The sequence below is a fragment of the Talpa occidentalis genome, unplaced genomic scaffold (genome assembly GCF_014898055.3).
Source record: "Talpa occidentalis isolate TD23 unplaced genomic scaffold, MPIMG_talOcc4v2.1 talOcc4.8, whole genome shotgun sequence".
Classification (NCBI taxonomy): Eukaryota; Metazoa; Chordata; class Mammalia; order Eulipotyphla; family Talpidae; genus Talpa; species Talpa occidentalis.
Window position 1 is genome coordinate 118,100,400 of NW_023605194.1, and position 18,547 is coordinate 118,118,946.

Consider the following 18,547-nt stretch of genomic DNA (forward strand, 5'->3'; position numbering starts at 1 on the left):
GTGACGAGAGGGTTTCTAGAAAAGCCACCAGAGCTGTCCTGTTTATGAAATTGGGAAAACATTTCTAGACGTTATCTTGCTTGAAAAAATGCCAGCACTTGTCTTCCTCTCTCCTCTGTCTGATTTATCCTTTATCCCTTATCCCGAGGGCACGTCGGAGGCGCCTGCTGGGGGCTGGGCTCCCCGGGCCCGGCCTCCCCGGGCTCCTCCCGGCGGTCACCGCTGGCTGAGCCCGAGGCAGCACCAGGCGGGCGGGCAGAGGGCCGCTGCGTTCCCGGACGGGGCAGGTGAGGGCAAGGCAGGGGAGCTCGAGGCAGGTGAGGACGAGGCAGGTGAGGGCCGGGCAGGGGCGGGTGGCATCGCAGAGGCATCTGACGGGGGTCGCTGGGGACGCTCCTCACCCGAAGTGGTTAAATGTCTTTTTCGTCCCAACCCCTCGCTTACAGGGGGCTGCGGGCACAAGAGACAGTGTGAGGACACACTCCCCCCCCAAGAGCGAAGTGCAGGTTCCCAGGCGGGGGAGCAGGACTGTCCCCTGCCAGGCTGCCCCTCCGGTTGCCCCACCTGTGTGCTCGGCTCCCCCTGGGTATTAGGGCTGCGGAGGCGTGACAGGGCACGGCAGGAGGCTGGGGTCCCCGCCCCCAGAATGCCTTTCTGAGCTTCCCCCTCTTCACTCCCCTCCGCCAGCTGCCGTGCCCCGAGCCGGCCCGCTCTCTTGAAGGGGGCGCCAGACACCCAGGAAGCCAGACACTCCGCGGCGGGAGCCCTGGATCTTGGGGGGCAGGGGGTGTGACCTTAAATACATTCAACAGAAAGGCCCTGGGACCCTTGGACGCCGCAGGCCCGCACCCCACCGTCCACCACTGGCCTTCCCAGTCGTGAGGGCCGAGGCCGGAGCTGCTCCCCACCAGACCGGGGCTTGGGTTTGGAGAGCAGGGACGAACATGACGTCCCCTCCGACCCCCGCTGCATCTGGAAGCCGAGGCCCGACTCTCAGCCTCTCGGCTGCGCCCGCGCAGGGCAGGGAGGGCAGGACAGGTCCATGGCCGGCTCAGCCGCTTGCCAGGGCCCCTCTGCCACGCGGTCCTGGGCATCAAGCCGCTGACCCGAGGCTGGGTGTCTGGGCAGAGCCAGCCACCTCCTGCTGCTTTTCTGTTAGGATCCCGTTCCCTGGCGCTGCCTCTCCCTGGAAATCTGACCGTCCAACCGGGTCTCCTGCCGCTGAAGACCACAGACGCCCTGCCCGCGCCACTCCAGGCCCCGGCTCCCGCTGCACGCGGTGTCGCCAGAGCTGCCGACTGAAGGCCGCAGAGAGGAAACAAACTCAGACGGGGGCTGAGAAAGGAGTGAGCGGTGGGGAGGTCGCTGCCCCTGCTGGGGACAGGGCTGGGGGTCTCTGCACTGCTCTGCGCTGCCTTTAGTCTGGTTTCAAACTGGAAAGTTGGGGCCTCCCTCGTGGCGCAAGGGGTTCAGCACCGCACTAGGAAGCTGTCAGCAGCCTCTGCAGCACGAGTTCCATCCCCAGCCAGGGAGGTGACCCACATGGCGCGCAGACCTCTCCTGACTCGCCCGCTGCTCCCCTCAGCAGTGGATTTCAGTCATTCTGCCTGTTCTGCTCCCCGCTCTGTCTCTGGTGGGTCCTCTCCTCTGCCCCCCGCCCCCCACCCCGCATCTCTGGCCTGTGCTCCGGCTCTTGCACGCATAAATAAATAAATCTTTAAAAAAAAAAAAACAAACCTGGAAAGTGACATTTTCAAAATGGAAAGCTAAAAAATAAAATTGGCACATTCCAAGTTAGTCACGGCGGCTGAGAGCGCCGCGGGGCGGGGCTGGGACTCACATGGCCGCGGAAGTCCTCCAGCCTCTGGAAGCCGCCCAGGTAGCGCTGCAGCTCGGGGTCCACGCCGTGCGCCCCAGACCGGGAGTACTTCAGGTAAGCCCAGAACTTCTCCAGCCCGTACAGCCGCCCTGGAAGACGCGGCACTTCCCAAACAGGTTCGCGGCCCCGCGGCCCTGCGTGTCCAGGGGACGCTCCTGGCCCTCGGCTGGGCTGGGTCGTGGGCGCCGCAGCCGCTCAGCGCCCAGGCGGCCCCGGGCTCGGGTCAGGGGCGCTGAGCTCGCGGAGCCCCTGCGACCCCGGGCGAGTGCCCTCCCGGCCGGCAAGGTCAGGTCGTCACCCAGGTCACGCGGGCCCCGGCTGCAGCTCCCGGACACGGCCGGAGCCCGCGGGTGCCGGCTCAGGGGCGCGGGAATCCCGCGGCCGCCGCCGCCCCCGCCCCAGCGCCGCAGCCCGGCTCGCTCCAAGCAGAGCAGGCCCGTCGCGGGGGGCTTTGTTTCTCTCTTACCCGATTCATAGTCCTTCTTGGTCTCTTCTTGGAAATCCTTGAAAATGTCTTGTCTGAATTTTTTTTCCAGCCCGTAGCTATAAAACCTGAACAGACACTCCAGGCCGTACCTGGGGGCAGAAGCAGCGCTGGGTCTCTGCCGGCCGGGGAGCCGCCCGGTGCCGTCCGAGGACCCCGAGGTGCGAGCGGGCCGGGCCTGGCCCCTGCTGCGGGCTGGGGCGGGGGTTTGGGGGGCTGCAGGGGGTGCGGGGCGGGGGTTGCGGGGCGGGGGCAGGAGCGCTGAGCCGACAAAGGCCTGGCTCCCGCCCCGGCCCGCAGGAGGCAGGACGCCCGCTCCGCCGCGCCTGAGCGCTTGAAATCTCCCTCCAGACACGCGACCGCGCGAGGGACCGACCTGTAATTTTCTTTCGCGTCTTCGCAGGCGAGTTGTCTAAACTCCTGGTACATCTTCTTGTTGAAGTGGTCTCTGAGGAAGAAGGACCAGAACCGGAAGAGGGTGTTCATCTCCGGGGACTGGCCGACCCCGAGGCGTCTTCTCTCTGGAAAACGCGGACATCACAGGACGTGGGCGCAGGCCAGGCGCTCTCTAGAGCCGCGGACATTCCCGGCAGCCTAAGGCTGGAACCCCGTGACCCCTGGGGGCGGCCTCCCCAGGACGGCCCCTGGTGGGCGCGAGGCTGAGTGTCGTGCCGGGCGGGGCGGGCTGGGGCGCTCCGCGGGGGCTCTGTGGGCCGGTGTCTCTGGGTGCCTCGCAGTCCAGGGGCCCCGAGGGGTCACCCCTGCCCTCGCAGACATTCCTTCCGGAGCCCCTGGAGGGCTCGGTAAAGCCACCTGCACTGTCCCTGGCAACCTACAGGCTAAGCCAGGAGTGAATAAACAGGCGCATGGGGGCAGGGCGAGGAGGGGACAGGAGGGGAGGGGAGGGGGCGGAGGGGGAGCCCCTGGAGGGAAGCACCGTTGGAGGCCCCCGCCCGGGGCTGGGCCTTACCGCTCAGGCACCTGCGGCGGTACTTGTGGTAGACCTGCTGGGTGAAGCCGTTCTCCTTGAGGAGCTCGTGGGAGGGGTGCTGGGGCCTGGGGAGTGGGTGCGGGGTGCGCCCAGCACCGCCCGGAGGAGGGGCGCCCTCGGTGGGGGAGGTGCTGCTGCTGCAGAGGAGGAAAGGTGGCAAGTTTGGCGGGGGGGGCCCCCCTAGGCCCTGGGCTCCCCGAGTCGCTGCGCCCCTGGTGTCTGATACTGCATCCCCCTCGCTTGGGTTGGCGGGGAGGCGCATCACCGGGAAAAACCACCAAGTCGTTTTATCTTTGATGACCAAAGACGTGCCGGGAGGAGACGTGAGCCTTACGACACACACATCCGCCAGACATCTCCCCGCGCCCTGCCGTCTGCGGGTGCACCGCCCAGGCAGACGCTAACACTCAGGGAAAGGGGCTGCAAGTCCCTGAGAGCCTCAAGCGCGACAGGTGTGCGAGACGAGTGTGCAAGACAGGTGCAAGAACACACTCACTGCTCTGCCCCTGACGGCCTGGCTGGGCGCAGCGGCCACGTCTCCGGGTCTCCCCCATAGACCCCCTTCCTTCCCAGCCCGCGTGAAGCCTGGGGTGGGGGGAGAGATCCTCTGAACACGTCTGCTCCACCGCAGCTCCCGGCGGCGCGGCGCCCACCGTACCTCACAGAGGGTGCTGGTGGCCCCCGGCCTCTGGCGTCCATGGCCCGACCCACATGACACTCTGGAGGGGGTGCTGTGCCGGGGCCTGCTCTCCTCTCTCCTGGGCGCTGCAGAAGGGGCAGGCGGGCATTGCGGTGGCCGCTAGCAGCAGGCCCTCCCTGCCAGGGGCCTGGCCGTCGCGCCTGCCCTGCGCTGACACATTGTGAAATCACGCGAAGTCACAGAGCCCAGGTGTGCTGTGCACGGCACAGGCATCACAAGCAAGGCCTCCGCGGGCCTGACGCCTGGACGACAGCCCCAGCACCGCGTCCTGCTGCCGCACCGGACGCTGACACCCACCCAGCCGGAGGAGGCCGGTTCTGGCCCGGAGGCCGTGGCCATGCCCCGCAGCAGCCCCGTTGGGGCCCACGGCCCGGCCCTCGCTCCCTGGGGCAGCGGCAGGAGCCAGCCATGGGACGTCAGGGCTCATCGCAGGCGCCTGCTGTCCTCCCTGCTGCGGCCACTGGCCTTCCGGGACACGTCTGGGGTTTGCTCAGGTGGTGTCACCTGCTGTGCTCCCCTCCACCCTGGAGCCCCAAACCGCGGCCAGCGCGCACTTCTGCTTCTGTGCCACCCCCACTCCACCGCGCCCACCTTCCGCCACAGCCCTGCTCACGCTGCTCACCCCACGCGGCTCACCCGCGCCTGCCCTGGGGAAGAGCACCCTTGCCACACCTCGGCCAGAGCAGCTCCCGGTGAGCCCCACGACAGCCCTCCGGGGTGGGCTTCCCACGATGGGGCGCTCCGGGTGAGCCCCATGAGGCTGGTCCAGACCCGAGCGCCCACAGCCGTGCGCGCAGCCTCTGGGCTGGGGACACAGGTGCCCGCGGTGACGACACCCCGGGATTGCCAGTCAGGCCCGTCGAGCACGTTTCCCCAGCTCCCCGGCTGCACCTCAAGTTCAGTCACCCCCACGCCGGCTTGGGGCCCCGCCGTGTTTGACGGGTGAGTTACCTAAACTAGATCTTTGCTTTCAAATGTTCAGAACTTTCTTTCTCTATCACACATCAACTTACTCCGCTAGTGGCGTTCCCCGACGGTCACTGCTTTGCCGCCTGCTGTGACCCACGGGGGTGAGAGACTGCACGAGGGCCGCGTCCTGCACGGCTGGTCTGAGCGAGCCCCTTGCCGTCGTGTGTGATGCTCCTCGTGTATTTGGGGGGTAAATAAAGCTGCTTCCTCTGACTGGTTTGCTCTGGAGATTTTTGCTCCGTGCATTTGAACACTTGATATGTAAAATCTTTTTTTTTTTTTTTTAGAGGCATGCTTTATTTATTTATTTATTTAGTTTGTTTGTTTATACATGCACTGGGTACAGTCAGAAGCGCGGGAGGGTGAGAGAATTCGCCAGAGCAGGGAGCAGAGCAGGCAGAAGGACCGAAGGACACTGCTGAGGGGAGCAGCGGGCGGCAGGAGAGGTCTGCGCGCCATGTGGGACCCTCCTCCGGTGGCCGGGGAGCAGCCGGGGATCGAACCGGCGCCGCAGAGGCCGCGGGCAGCTTCGCAACCCAGCGCTCAACCACTGCGCCACCGGGGAGGCCCTTGATATGTAAAATCTTAAGGCGGGCTTTTCTGTGGATTTCCTCACTCTTTAGCGATTGCAAAGCTTTTTGTCTCCACGTCTACTTTTTAGGTCTATTCCGTCTGGATATACGCACAAGTTTTTGGGTTACATTTTTATATTTGGTGAATAGCTGGTTTTTCTTGTATCATCTTTATTTTTAATTGAGGTAAAAAAAATACCCGGTAAACTTCATCTTAACCATCTTGAAAGGTGAAGCTTTGCAATGTTGAGGGTATTTACATTATTGTGCAAAAGATACTGAACATGGCAAGGAAAGTGGCAGGGGCGAGGGGGAGGGAGGGTGCGATTTTAACCTGCCCGTGTTTGCACTGATAACTCTGTTCCAAAAAGGACTCAAGTTCGGCAGCACTTCCAGAACCCGAGTCACCCAACAACCCCGCGCTTTCAATGCCAGGAATAGACGCTCGGCCGTGGGACTTGCTGGCCGCAGCTGACCCCAGGCAGCACCGACCCCAGGAGGCAGCTGCAGGCCCATGGGAGAGGGCGTGGGGCAGCCGAGGGCTGCTTGGACACCCGGTCCCCACACCCCGCGGACCTGAGGCCCAGGCGGGCATGGGCTCACCTCTTTGTCGCCTCCCTCCGGGATCCTGTGTCCACGTGGCCGGGCAGCCGGCTGGGGGGGCAGCAGGTCTCGGTGTCCTTTGGCTCAGGGGGCTGCCCGTTCTTGGAGCATTTGGAGCAGGCTCTAAAAGTTTTAGTCAGTTGCACAGCCAGTCACGGCCTTCCTCACGAAGCACACTCCTTCTTTACTTTCTCACGACGGCTTGATGGCCCCCCTTCCTCGTTTCCCAAACCTGAAGTTGTAAGACGTTCTCGGGTGAAGCCCACAAAAAAAAACATCACAGGCGTCACCGACCCACAGGGCGACGGCCGACAAGGCCAGGACGCCCGCCGCCCCTGGGAGCCCAGTCTGCAGGTCAGCGCCCGCCCGCTGGCCTGGCAGGACCCGGGCCCACCGGCCACCCGGACTCCCGACCTCATCAGGCTGCACGCGCTGTCCGGGGCCGGCGCAGCCGACGGTGAGGCTATGCTGAGGGGGCCGCCCGCGCTGCCCTGGCTCTCGCCTGGGGGTCACCGGACACGGCGGGGCCCCCAAGGCGGCGCTCCCAAGGCGGCGCGAGCAGGACAGGAGCCCCTGAACACAGGCCCTGGGTGACGCGTCCGACAGACCCGCTTCTCTGCGCGCTTCAGCCCGCGGGCGCCGCGCTGCTCACAACCCAGGCCGCCTCCGTGACATTTTTCCAAAAGTCAAGAGGGTTTCAGTTACAGCCGGTGTGGGCTGCCTGGGGAAGGGCTTCGGAAACTACACCGTGGAGCTGGACAGGCGCTGTTCCCTCCGGCCCCGGCCCCGCGCGGCCCCGCCGAGGCGGCCCTCGAGCACCACCTTCTGCCCGCCCGGGGCAGGCGCAGCGTCCCCGCGGGTCAGGGCCCTGCACGTCCGGCGCCTGCAGGCGGCCGATGGCTTCTCACGGGCAGGGAGGCCGCAGGGCCCAGCGCCTTGGCTCTCCGGGACGCAGTCTCCTGGGGGGGCTACACCTCACGGGGCCGGCCAGAGGCTCCCGGCACTGGGGCGTGCTAAATGGCCGCTCTTTGGGATATATCAAAACATCCCTGTTCCCTAAGTATTGACATGATTCCGCTCGCACAGCCTCCTGCGTCCGCTCACCCACCGCAGGGCGGGAAGCACAGGCCGGGCCGATGCCCCAGCTGCAGGGCCCGGCTCCGGGCGCCGCCGGCACCTACGCTGCTGAGCAAGGCAGGCAGCTCCCAGCAGCCGGTGGCGCAGCCGGGACTCAGCACCCGCCCTTTCAGCATGGAAATTGAATGTTTAGACACGAAGTTTATTCTATACAAGCCTCAGGCTGTATTCACACGAGAAATCAAATGCCTTTAAATCACTGAAAAATTGGGGTGAAAAAGAAAATCTAGGCTAGTCCTTGAATCTAAGATTTTTAAAGGGTGCTCGCCTTGGTGTTAAACCCGACGTAGGCTTTGTGAGAGTTTCCGTGTCTGCGTTCTCTTCCAGTGAAAAGACTTTGGACTAAACTTGAAGGTCTCCCATGTTCAAATGAGTTTGAATAGAACTTGGCTTCACACTAAACTTACAGAAAAAAAGAAGTAGGTATGTTCTGAGGTTCTAATTTGTGAGACCATAAAAAGACCTATCTCCACTGCTTTTATTGATTGAAAATTGTCCTTTCTAGAGAGAAAGCATCACACACACACACCACACACACATACCCCACAATTCTACTCTGTCCAGGTGACCTCTTTACCCTGAGCCACAGCTCTGGAAACTTGCAGGTGCTTTAGGAGCATGATATGGTCTGTGCGTGGCACATTTGAGAACTTTTCTGCAGACCAGGTGTCCCCAGGACGCCCGAGCTTCCCCTACGCAGCCCTGAGGAGCCATAACCAAGAAGCCACGATGGCCGGCACCTCCACGCCCTACTGGTGACACAGCCCCAGGCCCACAGGACTGGGAGGGCCTGTTGCCAAGACAAGCGTCCTGTCTCCTGCACCCCCTCTCTCCTGCTGCCTCATGCCCTCTGCTCAGACATCAGCCCCACAGGGAGAGGGAAGCTGGGACGCCCTTAAGGAAAGCACCTCGGGTCATGTTTCAGAAAGGGAAGGTCGTCTAGTCTGAGTCCCACGTTCTCCACCCCGACTCGCACGTGCAGCTGCTCCCCGTCCTGCTCCCCTGTACTTCCTGGCACAGGCTGCCCCTCGGCGCAGGTGGCTGGGCTTGCTCACCAGAGGGTCGGACCACGGGTGTGCCTGGGGCGGCTGTGCAGGCAGTGCCCAGAGTGCCCCCTGGGGTGGCCTCTGACGAGGACATGTACTGGAAAGAAGCTGAAACCTTGGATGATAATAGAAATACATGGTCTGTCTCAGATGCTGTGCTGTGCGTGTCAAAACACAAGAATGCACAAGACACTGTGATTTCGCTCTTGTAATTTTATTAATAATGCATAAAGGGCAACTGGACGCGCCGCCAACGTGGCTGGCCGCCTGAGCTCCCTGGGGCAGCGTGGCGTGCCTGGTGCCAGGTCTCAACTCTCAACCTAGACCCCAAGGTTGCATAATAAATTAATCTAACTTAAATAAACAGATTACATTTCCTTAAAAAACTGAAAAGTGTTGCTTCAACGTTTAAGGCGCCTGCCCGGTGTGGAGGCGAGGGCCGGCCGGGGGCGGGCCTCTTCCACGGGTGTATCAAAAATACATCTTCAAGAGTGAAGGAAAAAATGCTCTTGTCCTGCCTAAGACGCCTTGTCCCGTGGTGTCCACATTAACCAGCCCCAGGGCCCCGGCGCTGCAGTGTGGGGCTGAGGCCTGGTGTCCAGAGCCCGACCCTCGCGTGGGCAGTATTGCCCTGGACAGCCCATGAGTCTGAAAGGGACAGACAGAATCTTGCGGCTTTTCCAGAACGATTAACACTCCCACGTGAAGAAGGGCCGCATCCCCGTGGCGGGCGGCTCTGGGGACGCACGGACGCTGTCTCGGCGGCACCTCGGTGGTCTCCGCGGCCTCCTCCGGGGAGCCGGGCGGATGCCCGGGCAGGGCAGGGCCGTCACGTCCCTCTGCGCGGCTCCGGCCGTCCCTCTGTGGTCATGACATGTCAGAGTCACTACTCCTCCGCTTGTCCCGTCCAAGAGCATCAGCAGATCATCACCCTGACTGAAGAGAGTGTAAGCACACGGGTTTCCCAAGAGGGAATGCCTCAAAAATGCTCCGGGAAAAAAATCTCAACATTGAAAGCAATTCTCAGAAATTCTAAGTACCACCGAGTTTTGACAAAATCTTCCCGAGAGAGCCCTGGCTCCAGGGCAGGCGGGAGCGCCTCTTCTCCAGCCAGGGAGGCCCCGGCTCGCGCTCCGGCCTCTGCGCAGCTCCGCCCGCCGACTCTCTCCGCGGCCGGGGCCAGGTCGGGAGGAGGCCGGGCCGCCACAGCCCTTGCTCCGGCTCTGCGGGACGCCCGGCCGCTGTGCGCGGGCAGGGCCGTCCTCCAGCCCCTCTCGGGCCTCGCCAGGGGCAGGCGTGGGGCTCGGGCCGCGGGAGGGCGTTACCTGGGGCGCAGGCCTGGCCCGGGACGAACTCCGGGCAGTCGATCAGCTGCGAGAGGTCGGTCTGGGGCGCGCGCCGCGCAGGGGGGCCGGGGATGGGCCACTTTTCTGGGTCGATCTTTTTTCTCATCTTCTCGTCCACGATCTCCACCTCCGTGCTGTCTTTCAGCGCCTGGCCCGGGGTTCTAACTTAATGGCGGTCATGGAAAAGCCCGGGGGAGGGTGCGCGGGCCCGGAGGGAGCGACCCCACGAGCTGCAGGCCCGGACGCGGGCCTTGGGCCGGCTCACCTCGGAGATGAGGCCCAGGTTGGTGGTGAGCGCCTGCACGCGGTGGAAGCCGGCGATCAGGGAGATGGGCAGGAAGCCCTGCGCGTCCATCTTGCGGCGCAGGAAGAAGTCCCGCTCCAGGTTCTCCACGCTGAAGTAGTACTCGCTGCCGGGAGACGGGCGTTAGGCCGCCGGGGCGCGCCGCCGCCCACTGCCGCGCACCAGCCCTGGCCGTGCGGACCCGCTGCAGGGCCTCGCTCGCAGCGCAGTGCTGGGCGCCCTCCCGGGCCCTCGGGGGCTCGGCCGGGGGACACACCCGCGAGGAGCCCCGCCCTTGGCCTCGGGGCCCTGCCGCGGCTGGACAGAGCCGGCGGCTCCGGGAGCCCCGTGTCCCCCCAGGAAAGCAGGGAGAGGGCACGAGCCAACCGGCCAGCGCCTCCCTCGGGGAAACAGGCAAGAGGGACACCGGGGCCAGAAGAGTCGGCACCCAGCCAGCTCCTCCGCGCCCCTTGTGCCGCGCCCTCGAGGCGCCCGCTTCAGAGGCGCCCCTGCGCTCCCGGACAGGCCCCCGCCCCCCGCTCACATCTGGCGCCGGATGTAGTCCTTGAGCAGCGCCTCGCCCACGGGGTACACCTGCGCGCCCGAGCCGTCGTCGTAGTAGTAGGTCAGGCCGGGGGGCGGCTCGGCGGGGAAGGGCTGGCCGGCGCGCTCGCCGGGGAAGTCCGCGGGGCCTGCGGGCGGGAAGGAGCCTGGGTGCCCGGCGCCCTGGGGCGGGGGGGCGGGGGGCGGCCGCCCCCGGGCCGGGCCGTGCGTACCTCGCGGGGCGCCTCGGCCCCGGCCTCTACCCCGGCCCCGGCCGCGGCCTCGGAAGGAGCCCCGGACGGCGCCGCCCTCGCTCCGCACGCTGGACACTTCGTCCCGGTCGTCTCTCTTTTCCCGGTCGCGCCTCCAACCTTTCAAAAACCAAGATCTCCTCACGCACCCGGCGCGCGACTGCGGACAACCCGCGCGCCCGCCCGCCCGCCAGGGGCGCCCCACCTCAGGCGCGCACGACCCCGCGGGCGCCGGGCCGAGGCGGGCGCCGGGGAGCAGGCGGGGCCCCGAGAGCGCGTTCCCGCCGCAGCCGGGAGGACACGGGCCCCCACGGCCCACGCGCAAGGACGCGGACACGCCCGGCCTGCACCCCCTTGCACCCCCACCGTGCGCGCGCGCGGGGGCCGCCCCGGAGACCAGCCCCGTGGGGCCCCCACCCCCGACACCCCATGAGCGTCTTCCCTGTCCAGGCGGCACGAGCCTCCTCGGGTGTCACCCCAGACCCGCCGCTTAGTCACGAATGCCACGAGACTCGGCCGTGGGGGTCCCCGCCTCAGCCCCGCCACCCGCTCGGCCCGGGCCCTGCTGGGCCAAGGACGCCCGGGGCCGCAGGCGCACCCGGGGCCGCGGCGGCGGGACTGGCAGGGCCTGAACCCCGCAGGGAGGGCGCCGCGCCAGGCCGTGCCGGGCCGAGCCGGCCGGGGGCTGCGGCGCGAGGGGCTGCGGGCCAGGCGCGTCCACGGGCCGAGCCCCGATGGCGATGCCCACCCGCGTGGCCCCGGGAGCCCCCAGGCGCAGGCGCGCGCCCGCGGGTGGACGCGGCCTCCGGGTGGGTCAGCGCCGGAAAGGGAGGCCTGGGCTGCGGGCAGATCCCACAGCGCTAACGTCGCGCCGCGGACGACTGAGGAAACGCAGCGCTTGCCTGGACTTCAGCTGGTGAGCGGCCCCTCAGGGGACCCGCGCTCGGGTCGGGGCGCCCACGTCACTCCCCACCCCCGCAGGTGGCCCCCCGCACCCAGACAAAGCGCCTGGGGGAGGCGGGCAGCTGGCCGCACAGCTCTTCCCCTCACACCACACACATCCTCATACCACACACACCCCCTCACACCCTGCACATACCCTCACATATCCCCTTACACCCCCACACCCCCCACACACCCCCCTCACACACTCCCTCACACCCCACACCACCACACACCCCTCACACCCCCACACACACCCCCACCCCCTCACACCCCCTCATACACCACACCCCCTTATACCCCACACACTCCCTCATACCTCAAACACCCCTACACCCCCTCACACCCTCCCACACCCCACACCACCACACCCCACCCCACAGCTCCTCACACCCACACACCCCCCCACCCCCTACACCCTCTCACACCCCACACAGCCCCTCACACCCCCACATACCCCCTCACACCCCTATACACCCCATGCCCCGCACATACCCCACATAGCCCTGGAGGAGGCAGCCCCAGAAAGGGGGAGTGAGGGAGGCCACCCCTAGGGGGGCTACAGGGACAACCCAGCAGGAACCCAGGGGACCCAGTGGGACCACGTGGAGCAACTGGAGCCGAGGACTTGTGGGGACCCCTGCTCTCGGCACAGACTGGTGGTCGGGGTGGAGGGGCAGCTTACTCCGTGGGTCCGCACGGCGGCTGCTGGCGGGGGCCTGCTGGCGTCGGGCTGGCAGCGGGAGCTGGCGCGGGGGCCTGGCCGGTCCTGGCTGTCGGGGCGCACGTCATCCAGGTGCAGCGGGACCCAGCGGTGCTTGGTGGCTGCGGAGACAGATGGTCACTGAGCGCGTGGGCCCAGCCCGGCCAGGCAGGACACGCTCACCTGCCCCGAGGGGCGGCTGCCGAGGGCCCCGAATGGTTTTCCTCTTCAGACACAGCCTCATTTTGCTGGACAGAGACCGCTTCCAACACCAAAGGAAAAGGGGGGACCCTGCCATCCTCGGGTCAGTACCCAGGGAGACGTACCAGCCTGGGGCACTGGCCAGAAGGAGCGACATTCCCCCAGTCAGGACAGTCCTGTCTACCTGCGTCTCACAGAGCTTGCCAAAGTGACTACGCCCCCAAAGGGCCTGACTACGCCCCCAAAGGGCCTGACTACACCCCCAAAGGGCCTGACTACACCCCCCCAAAGGGTCTGACTAGGCCCTCAAAGGGCCTGACTACGCCCCCCCCAAAGGGCCTGACTACACCCCAAAAGGGTCTGACTTTCACAGACTGAAGCTGGGGCCTTGGGCCGACCCACAGCTGCTCTCAGGCCCCCAGGGGACACGCCAGCCTTCGACCCAATACGCATGTGTAACGAAAACAAAAACGGAGTCGTAGGCGAAGGACAGCCAGCCTGCGGGGACGGCCAGCGCCCGAGGACATCGGGTCCCCTGCGGCCCCGCGGGGTGACGTGTGCGTGAAACGTGTTGCTCCTCGAACGTCGGCGCCGATGCCTGGCCTGGGTGGGCTTTTGGAGGCCCGGAGGTGCGAGGGAGCGCGGAGCCCGCGGGCAGCGGTGCTGGGTGCGGGGTGACGGGACTCCGTAAGGGTGGCCCTGTCGTCTCACGCGCCAGCTCCCTGGTCACGCCGTGTCCACTGTTTCCAGATGAGGCGGGGGGTGGGCACTGACCCCGCTTCCGCTGCGCGCTGGCCTGCGCCTCGTCCTCGCTGCCGTCCTCGCCGGCCTTGGCCCCCCGGCTCTCCTTGCTCTCACCGCTGCCTCTCTTCTCGGGCTTGTCTTCTCGCTCCTTCCGGCCCTGGGGCTTCCTGTGTCCTTGGCTGCCAACGCTCTGACTCTGCAAAGGGGTATCCGAGTGAAGTGGTTTGCACGGCCATTTCACCACCAGACCCACTGAGCGGGGGTGATACACCCCACCCGGCCCGAATCCCCCAAAACAAACCACTACTGAAGTTGAAAAGTGGCTGTTCAAAAGACACGCTGAGGAGAGCTGGTCACAGACCGGGAGACGCCCGCAGGCAGCCGAGGACTCGCCGCGCGGGCAGAGTGTGGATGCTCCACACGTGGTGACACGGAAACAAATTCAATTTTTAAAAAATGGACTTGTAGTGGGGCCGCCCTGGCAGGGGTGAAGTCTCAGCACTGTGAAGCTGTGCACAGCTTCTGCAGCACGAGTCCATCCCCGCCCAGGGCGCTGACCACATGGCGCGGCAGACCTCTCCTGTCTCCCCGCTGCTCCCCTCAGCAGTGTGTTTCAGTCAGTCTGCCTGTTCTGCGCCCCCGCTCTGTCTCTGGTGAATCCTCTCACCTCCCACCTCTGACCTGCACTCCAGCTCTTGGATGCATAAATGAATAAACCTTTAAAAAAAAAAGGGTTTGTAGTAAACACACATTGCGAAGGGTGGACCGACAGCACATGCATTTGAAAAGACACCTGATGTCATTAGTCAGAGAAGCATAAATTAAACTCGCAGTTACTGCACCCCACACCGCACATACCACACCCCACCAGGCCGCCACAGCCCGGAGAGCACAGGCCGGGGCAGGGAGGTGTGGACGGGACGCTGGTAGCTCCCTAATGGCCCAAAGGAGCAGCTGCAACGTGCTGCGCAGCCCGGGTGCCCGAGCAGGGAGGAGCACGGCCGCTGCAGCCTGAGCGCAGAGCCAGACACCCGGCCTGCTTTCCAACTGCCCACATCTGCAACCCACACCAGGGTGCCCAGGGCAGGGGGTGGGCAGCGCTGCAGACGCAAGGTGGAGCCTCCCGGCAGCTGGGGGGTGCGCTGCGTGACCACTCACCCCAGGCTCCCGGCAGGCGCAAGTCGGCCCTAAGTGGCCTTGGGCTCACCTGACAGTAAACTGGATGCAGCGGCTGCCTGGACAATGGGGCAACCAGGTGGGGAGAACCCAGCTGGGGCGAGGAAACTTGGGGGAGTGGGCAGAGTCAAGTCTTGACTGTGGGTGTCTAGGTCAAAATATCTAATTGTGCGAACCGGGTAGTTTACTATGTCGTTTTTACATCAACTCAGCGGATAAGCAGATGCCACCTGCAGTCGCTCACTGCAGGCGCCACGCAGGCCACAGAGCCTGGCACAGTCCGTGGGCTGGGCCCAGAGCAACCCCACCCCCGGTCCCCAGCCCACCAGAGCCCCTCTGGCGCTTCCTCTGCCCCTTTGACAGCTAAGTCAAAACCCCACCCATGGGCGTGCATGTGTAACACAGGACACACCTGAGCCCACCGAGAGGGCGTGAATGAAAGGTACACATGGACCCTGAACATAAGCTGGGCCTCGGTCAGCAGCCACCCTCCCTGGCCGCCTCCCGCCCACCTGTGACCATGCAGATGCCTCCTTTCCCTTGTCCCTCCCTAAACGCCTGTCCTTTAGCGTGCAAAGGGAAAGAGAAGAAGTCAGCCACCTTGGCTGCAGGGGCCGGGCAGGGGCCGGGCAGGGGCACCCAGCCAACTGGCCTCCCACCAGCCGGGGCACTGTGACGGGCGAGGGCGGGCTCCCAGGGGTGGCTCAGCTATCTAGGGTCTGTCCTCACTAACACAGCTTGGAGGAGAATAAATGCTGCGTGTTGAAAGGGAACATTTTCCTTCCATTGAAAAAAAGCCTTGAAACAATACTCACTCCAGTGCTTGCTAATTCCCCCGGCGTGGGCCAGCTCGCCATGTCGCTGAAGTCGCTGGCCTACGAAGCAATGAGTGAGTGTTAGGTCTGCGAATCAGAAATTTTAAATAGAAACAATATTTTCTAAAGGGAAAGCAATTTTTAAAAATACCTACATCTAATTACATGCAGGTATTTGCCAAATTAATGCAGTTTCTACTAACAGAACACCGACATGGGAATGATCTGGGCTGATGACCGAACTTCTAGGGTCTCTAACGACTCCGTGGATAAGCACAGGGTCACGGGCACACATGAGGGCCTGGGCAAAGCTCGCGGTGTGACAGCTTAGGCTGACATCAATGGCATGGCTGGGGGAAAATACACAATCATCGAGGAGGAGATGGTAAAAATATGCAAAGACATGGGCCTCCCCGGTGGCGCAGCGGTTGAGCGCTGGGCTGCGAAGCTGCCCGCAGCCTCTGCAGCGCCAGTTTGATCCCTGGCTGCCTGCGAGGGTCCCACATGGCGCGCAGACCTCTCCTGCCGCCCGCTGCTCCCCTCAGCAGTGTCCTTCGGTCCTTCTGCCTGCTCTGCTCCCCGCTCTGGCTCTGGTGAATTCTCTCACCCTCCCGCGCTTCTGACTGTCCCCAGTGCTTGTATAAATAAATAAATAAATAAATCTTTAAAAGAAAAAAATATGTGAAGACATACCTTGTTGGATTTCTTTGTCTTGAGTTTTCCTGCTTTTATAATTTTGGGGGAACTGAGTTCTAAAAAAAACACAGAGAACAGTTTTTACAACCACTGCATCCAATGCCTTTAACAAAAGAGCGATCCCACCAGATTCACCAGTCCGGCATCTTCACTCCCAACAAAACCTGAACTCAGGGCCCCCAGTTCCTCACCAGAGAGCAGCTCCAGTCCAGCTGCACTGCTCTCCAGAGGCCGCATCACCGTGTGGGAGAGCCACGCTCGGGACAGGCACCGAGACACCAGCCCTTCCCCGAGCGGGGGTGTGAAGGAGCCAGGCGGCAGCCTGCTTCGGTGTGAGGGGGCGCTGCCTTGTGGGGGCCCCGGCCCGCACAGCTACACGCTCACCAGCGAGCGTCCAGAAAATGACCAGCGGGCCTCGAGCCACGTGTCCTTGAAAACAAACACGTCTGGCAGCCGGCCGTGCTAGTCTGCCCCTGAGCCAGGCCACGAGACGCCCCGGGGCCTGTGGGAGGCACGGACTGTCAGTGGCCCGAGTCCCCGCGTGCCTGGAGGCCCAGGAGGACATGGGCAGGTCTCAGCCTCGGTGAGAAGACCAAGTGGGCATTGCCAGCCAAACATGACCGGGCGGCGGTCACAAAGCAGAGGGAACTCGGTGGGGGTCTGAGTCTGCAGAGACACCATGAGCAGCGAGGCCTGACCCCGAGAAGCAGGCCTGCGCGGCACCCCAAAGCAGGGCTGAGCAAGGCAACGCACTTGCCAAGGAGGAGGGGGCGGCACCCCCTGAGAAAAGGGAGATGCCACAGAGAAAAATACGGGCCAGTAGGTCCCACAAAACTAGAGCAGGAATGACAGAGCCTGCCTGCCAGGAAGGCCCGCGGCCTGCCCGAGTGCCGCAAACACCAGGGTGTCACACCGCTGTGCAGCACCCGGGGCTTGCCCCCGACAAGGTGGACCATGCCCCAACAATGCCGAGTTGGGGGACCACCGCCTGCCGCCCTGAAACACAGCCTCTGGCACCGTGTGGCCCGGGAAGCCGAAAGGGGCAGACCCCACGGACAAGGGCCGCGTGGCTTCATCACAGACCAAGCAGACACTGACACCAGCGAAATGAAGGCGAAATCTATAGATAAAAACAGACCTAACTTCCGTCCCCAGTGACGCAAGTAAGTCAGTTACAGGCTAGGAAAAATAGTTGAACAGACAGAGCGAATAACCGGCTGATTCCAGTCGACATGGCCCCGCACCCTTCCCAGACAGGGGTCACCCAGACAGGGGTCACCCAGACAGGGGTCACCGCCTCCCACTGAAGGCGGGTTAAGAAGCTGGAGGGAGAATGGGCCTGGGCGCCCTCGCGGCTAGACAAGGAGAGGACTTGCATTTCAGTCAGTTCTTCTGGACTCCAAAATTTTGGATTGTGGTCTCAGTTTCAGTCTCTCCTCCCGTTCCTCCTCGGGAAAGGCCCTGGGGGCTGACGTCTGGCCTCTGGCCTCTGCAGGCCGGCGCTGGCTGCAGTGGCGCCTGCTGGCGTGTGCCCTGTGCAGCACGGACAGCGGCCTGCGCCGGTCACGGTCCAGGGACGGGCTTCCGGGAACGGCTGCTTCCCGGCGAAAGCCCTCGTAGAGCGCCCGACAGCGAAACACTTGCCACCCGCCCGGCTGGCAGAGAAGACGCGTGGCAGCCCAGACGGCCGCGCGCCTCCAGGCGGGAAGGGGGCGAAGCGACAGTCTCCGGGGCGTCTGGACCCAACAGGCGACGCCGGGCGGTGCGCTAACCCCGCTCTGGGAAGTCACGTGGGGCCAAGACGCGGCAAGACGGTGTCCCGATAAAGATGTTCCCGCAGCTCTGCTCACGCCGCATTTAAACAGACGCCTGGACGCACGAGCGGGCGCGGCCTGGCACAGCCGCCCGGGGCACGGGGCCGGTGGGGGGGCCGCACGCAGGACTCAGGCCGGCAAGCGAAGGAGGGAGACGGTCGCGTTCCCATCCCTCCCTGACATGGCGGGAGGCGACCCTGCCCGCCGTCAGCCGAGCCTGGGGGCGGGGAGAGGCTGGACGGGAACGCCGGTGTATTCCAGCAGACGGGCCCTAAGAAGCGGCCACCGGCGCCCCGCAGCTCTGAGAGCCACCACGGCCCCTCTGGGCATCTAGAAAAGGCAACTCTCGACGGGGAGAGATGGGGAGACCACCCACCGCTGCACTTGGAGCGCGGGGTCCCGAGATGGAGCCTGCTGGGGCGCACCTTCGCCCCCGCTCCACGCCAGGGAGAGAAATGCTGCCTGCGCGCCCGCCCTCCGGACAAGGCCCGGCCGCGGAAAGCACAGCTGCAAGGGAAGAAGGCGACGTTGCTCACTTTCATTTCAAGGCCACAATTTTTAGCAAACTTTAAATGAAGGAAATGCACTGACAGTGTCTATAGTCACATGGCCCGCCGCGCGAGGGAGAGGGCGCGCCGGCGGGCGTGCGAGG

At 64.5% G+C, this 18,547-nt stretch overlaps 2 protein-coding genes across 2 annotated transcripts; both read right to left on the minus strand.

Annotated features, from left to right (window-relative positions):
* On the minus strand, positions 1-4,093 carry LOC119234784 (la-related protein 1B-like). The gene is made up of 6 exons (XM_054690428.1): positions 4,013-4,093; positions 3,334-3,488; positions 2,740-2,884; positions 2,346-2,455; positions 1,841-1,968; positions 1-450 (listed from the first exon to the last, which is right to left on the minus strand). Exons 1-6 carry the CDS (start codon positions 4,051-4,053, stop codon positions 217-219), a joined length of 813 nt encoding a protein of 270 aa, XP_054546403.1. The 5' UTR covers positions 4,054-4,093; the 3' UTR covers positions 1-216.
* Positions 4,094-8,585: 4,492 nt separating this feature from the next.
* Positions 8,586-17,625, minus strand: LOC119233703 (la-related protein 1B-like). Its single transcript, XM_054690427.1, is given in 11 exon segments — positions 8,586-9,317; positions 9,707-9,875; positions 9,993-10,137; positions 10,555-10,702; positions 10,787-10,924; positions 12,432-12,458; positions 12,461-12,571; positions 13,425-13,590; positions 15,386-15,445; positions 16,079-16,137; positions 16,273-17,625. Coding segments are annotated over 11 exon segments (1,089 nt in total). The 5' UTR covers positions 16,319-17,625; the 3' UTR covers positions 8,586-9,297.
* Between the last annotated feature and the right edge of the window lie 922 nt (positions 17,626-18,547).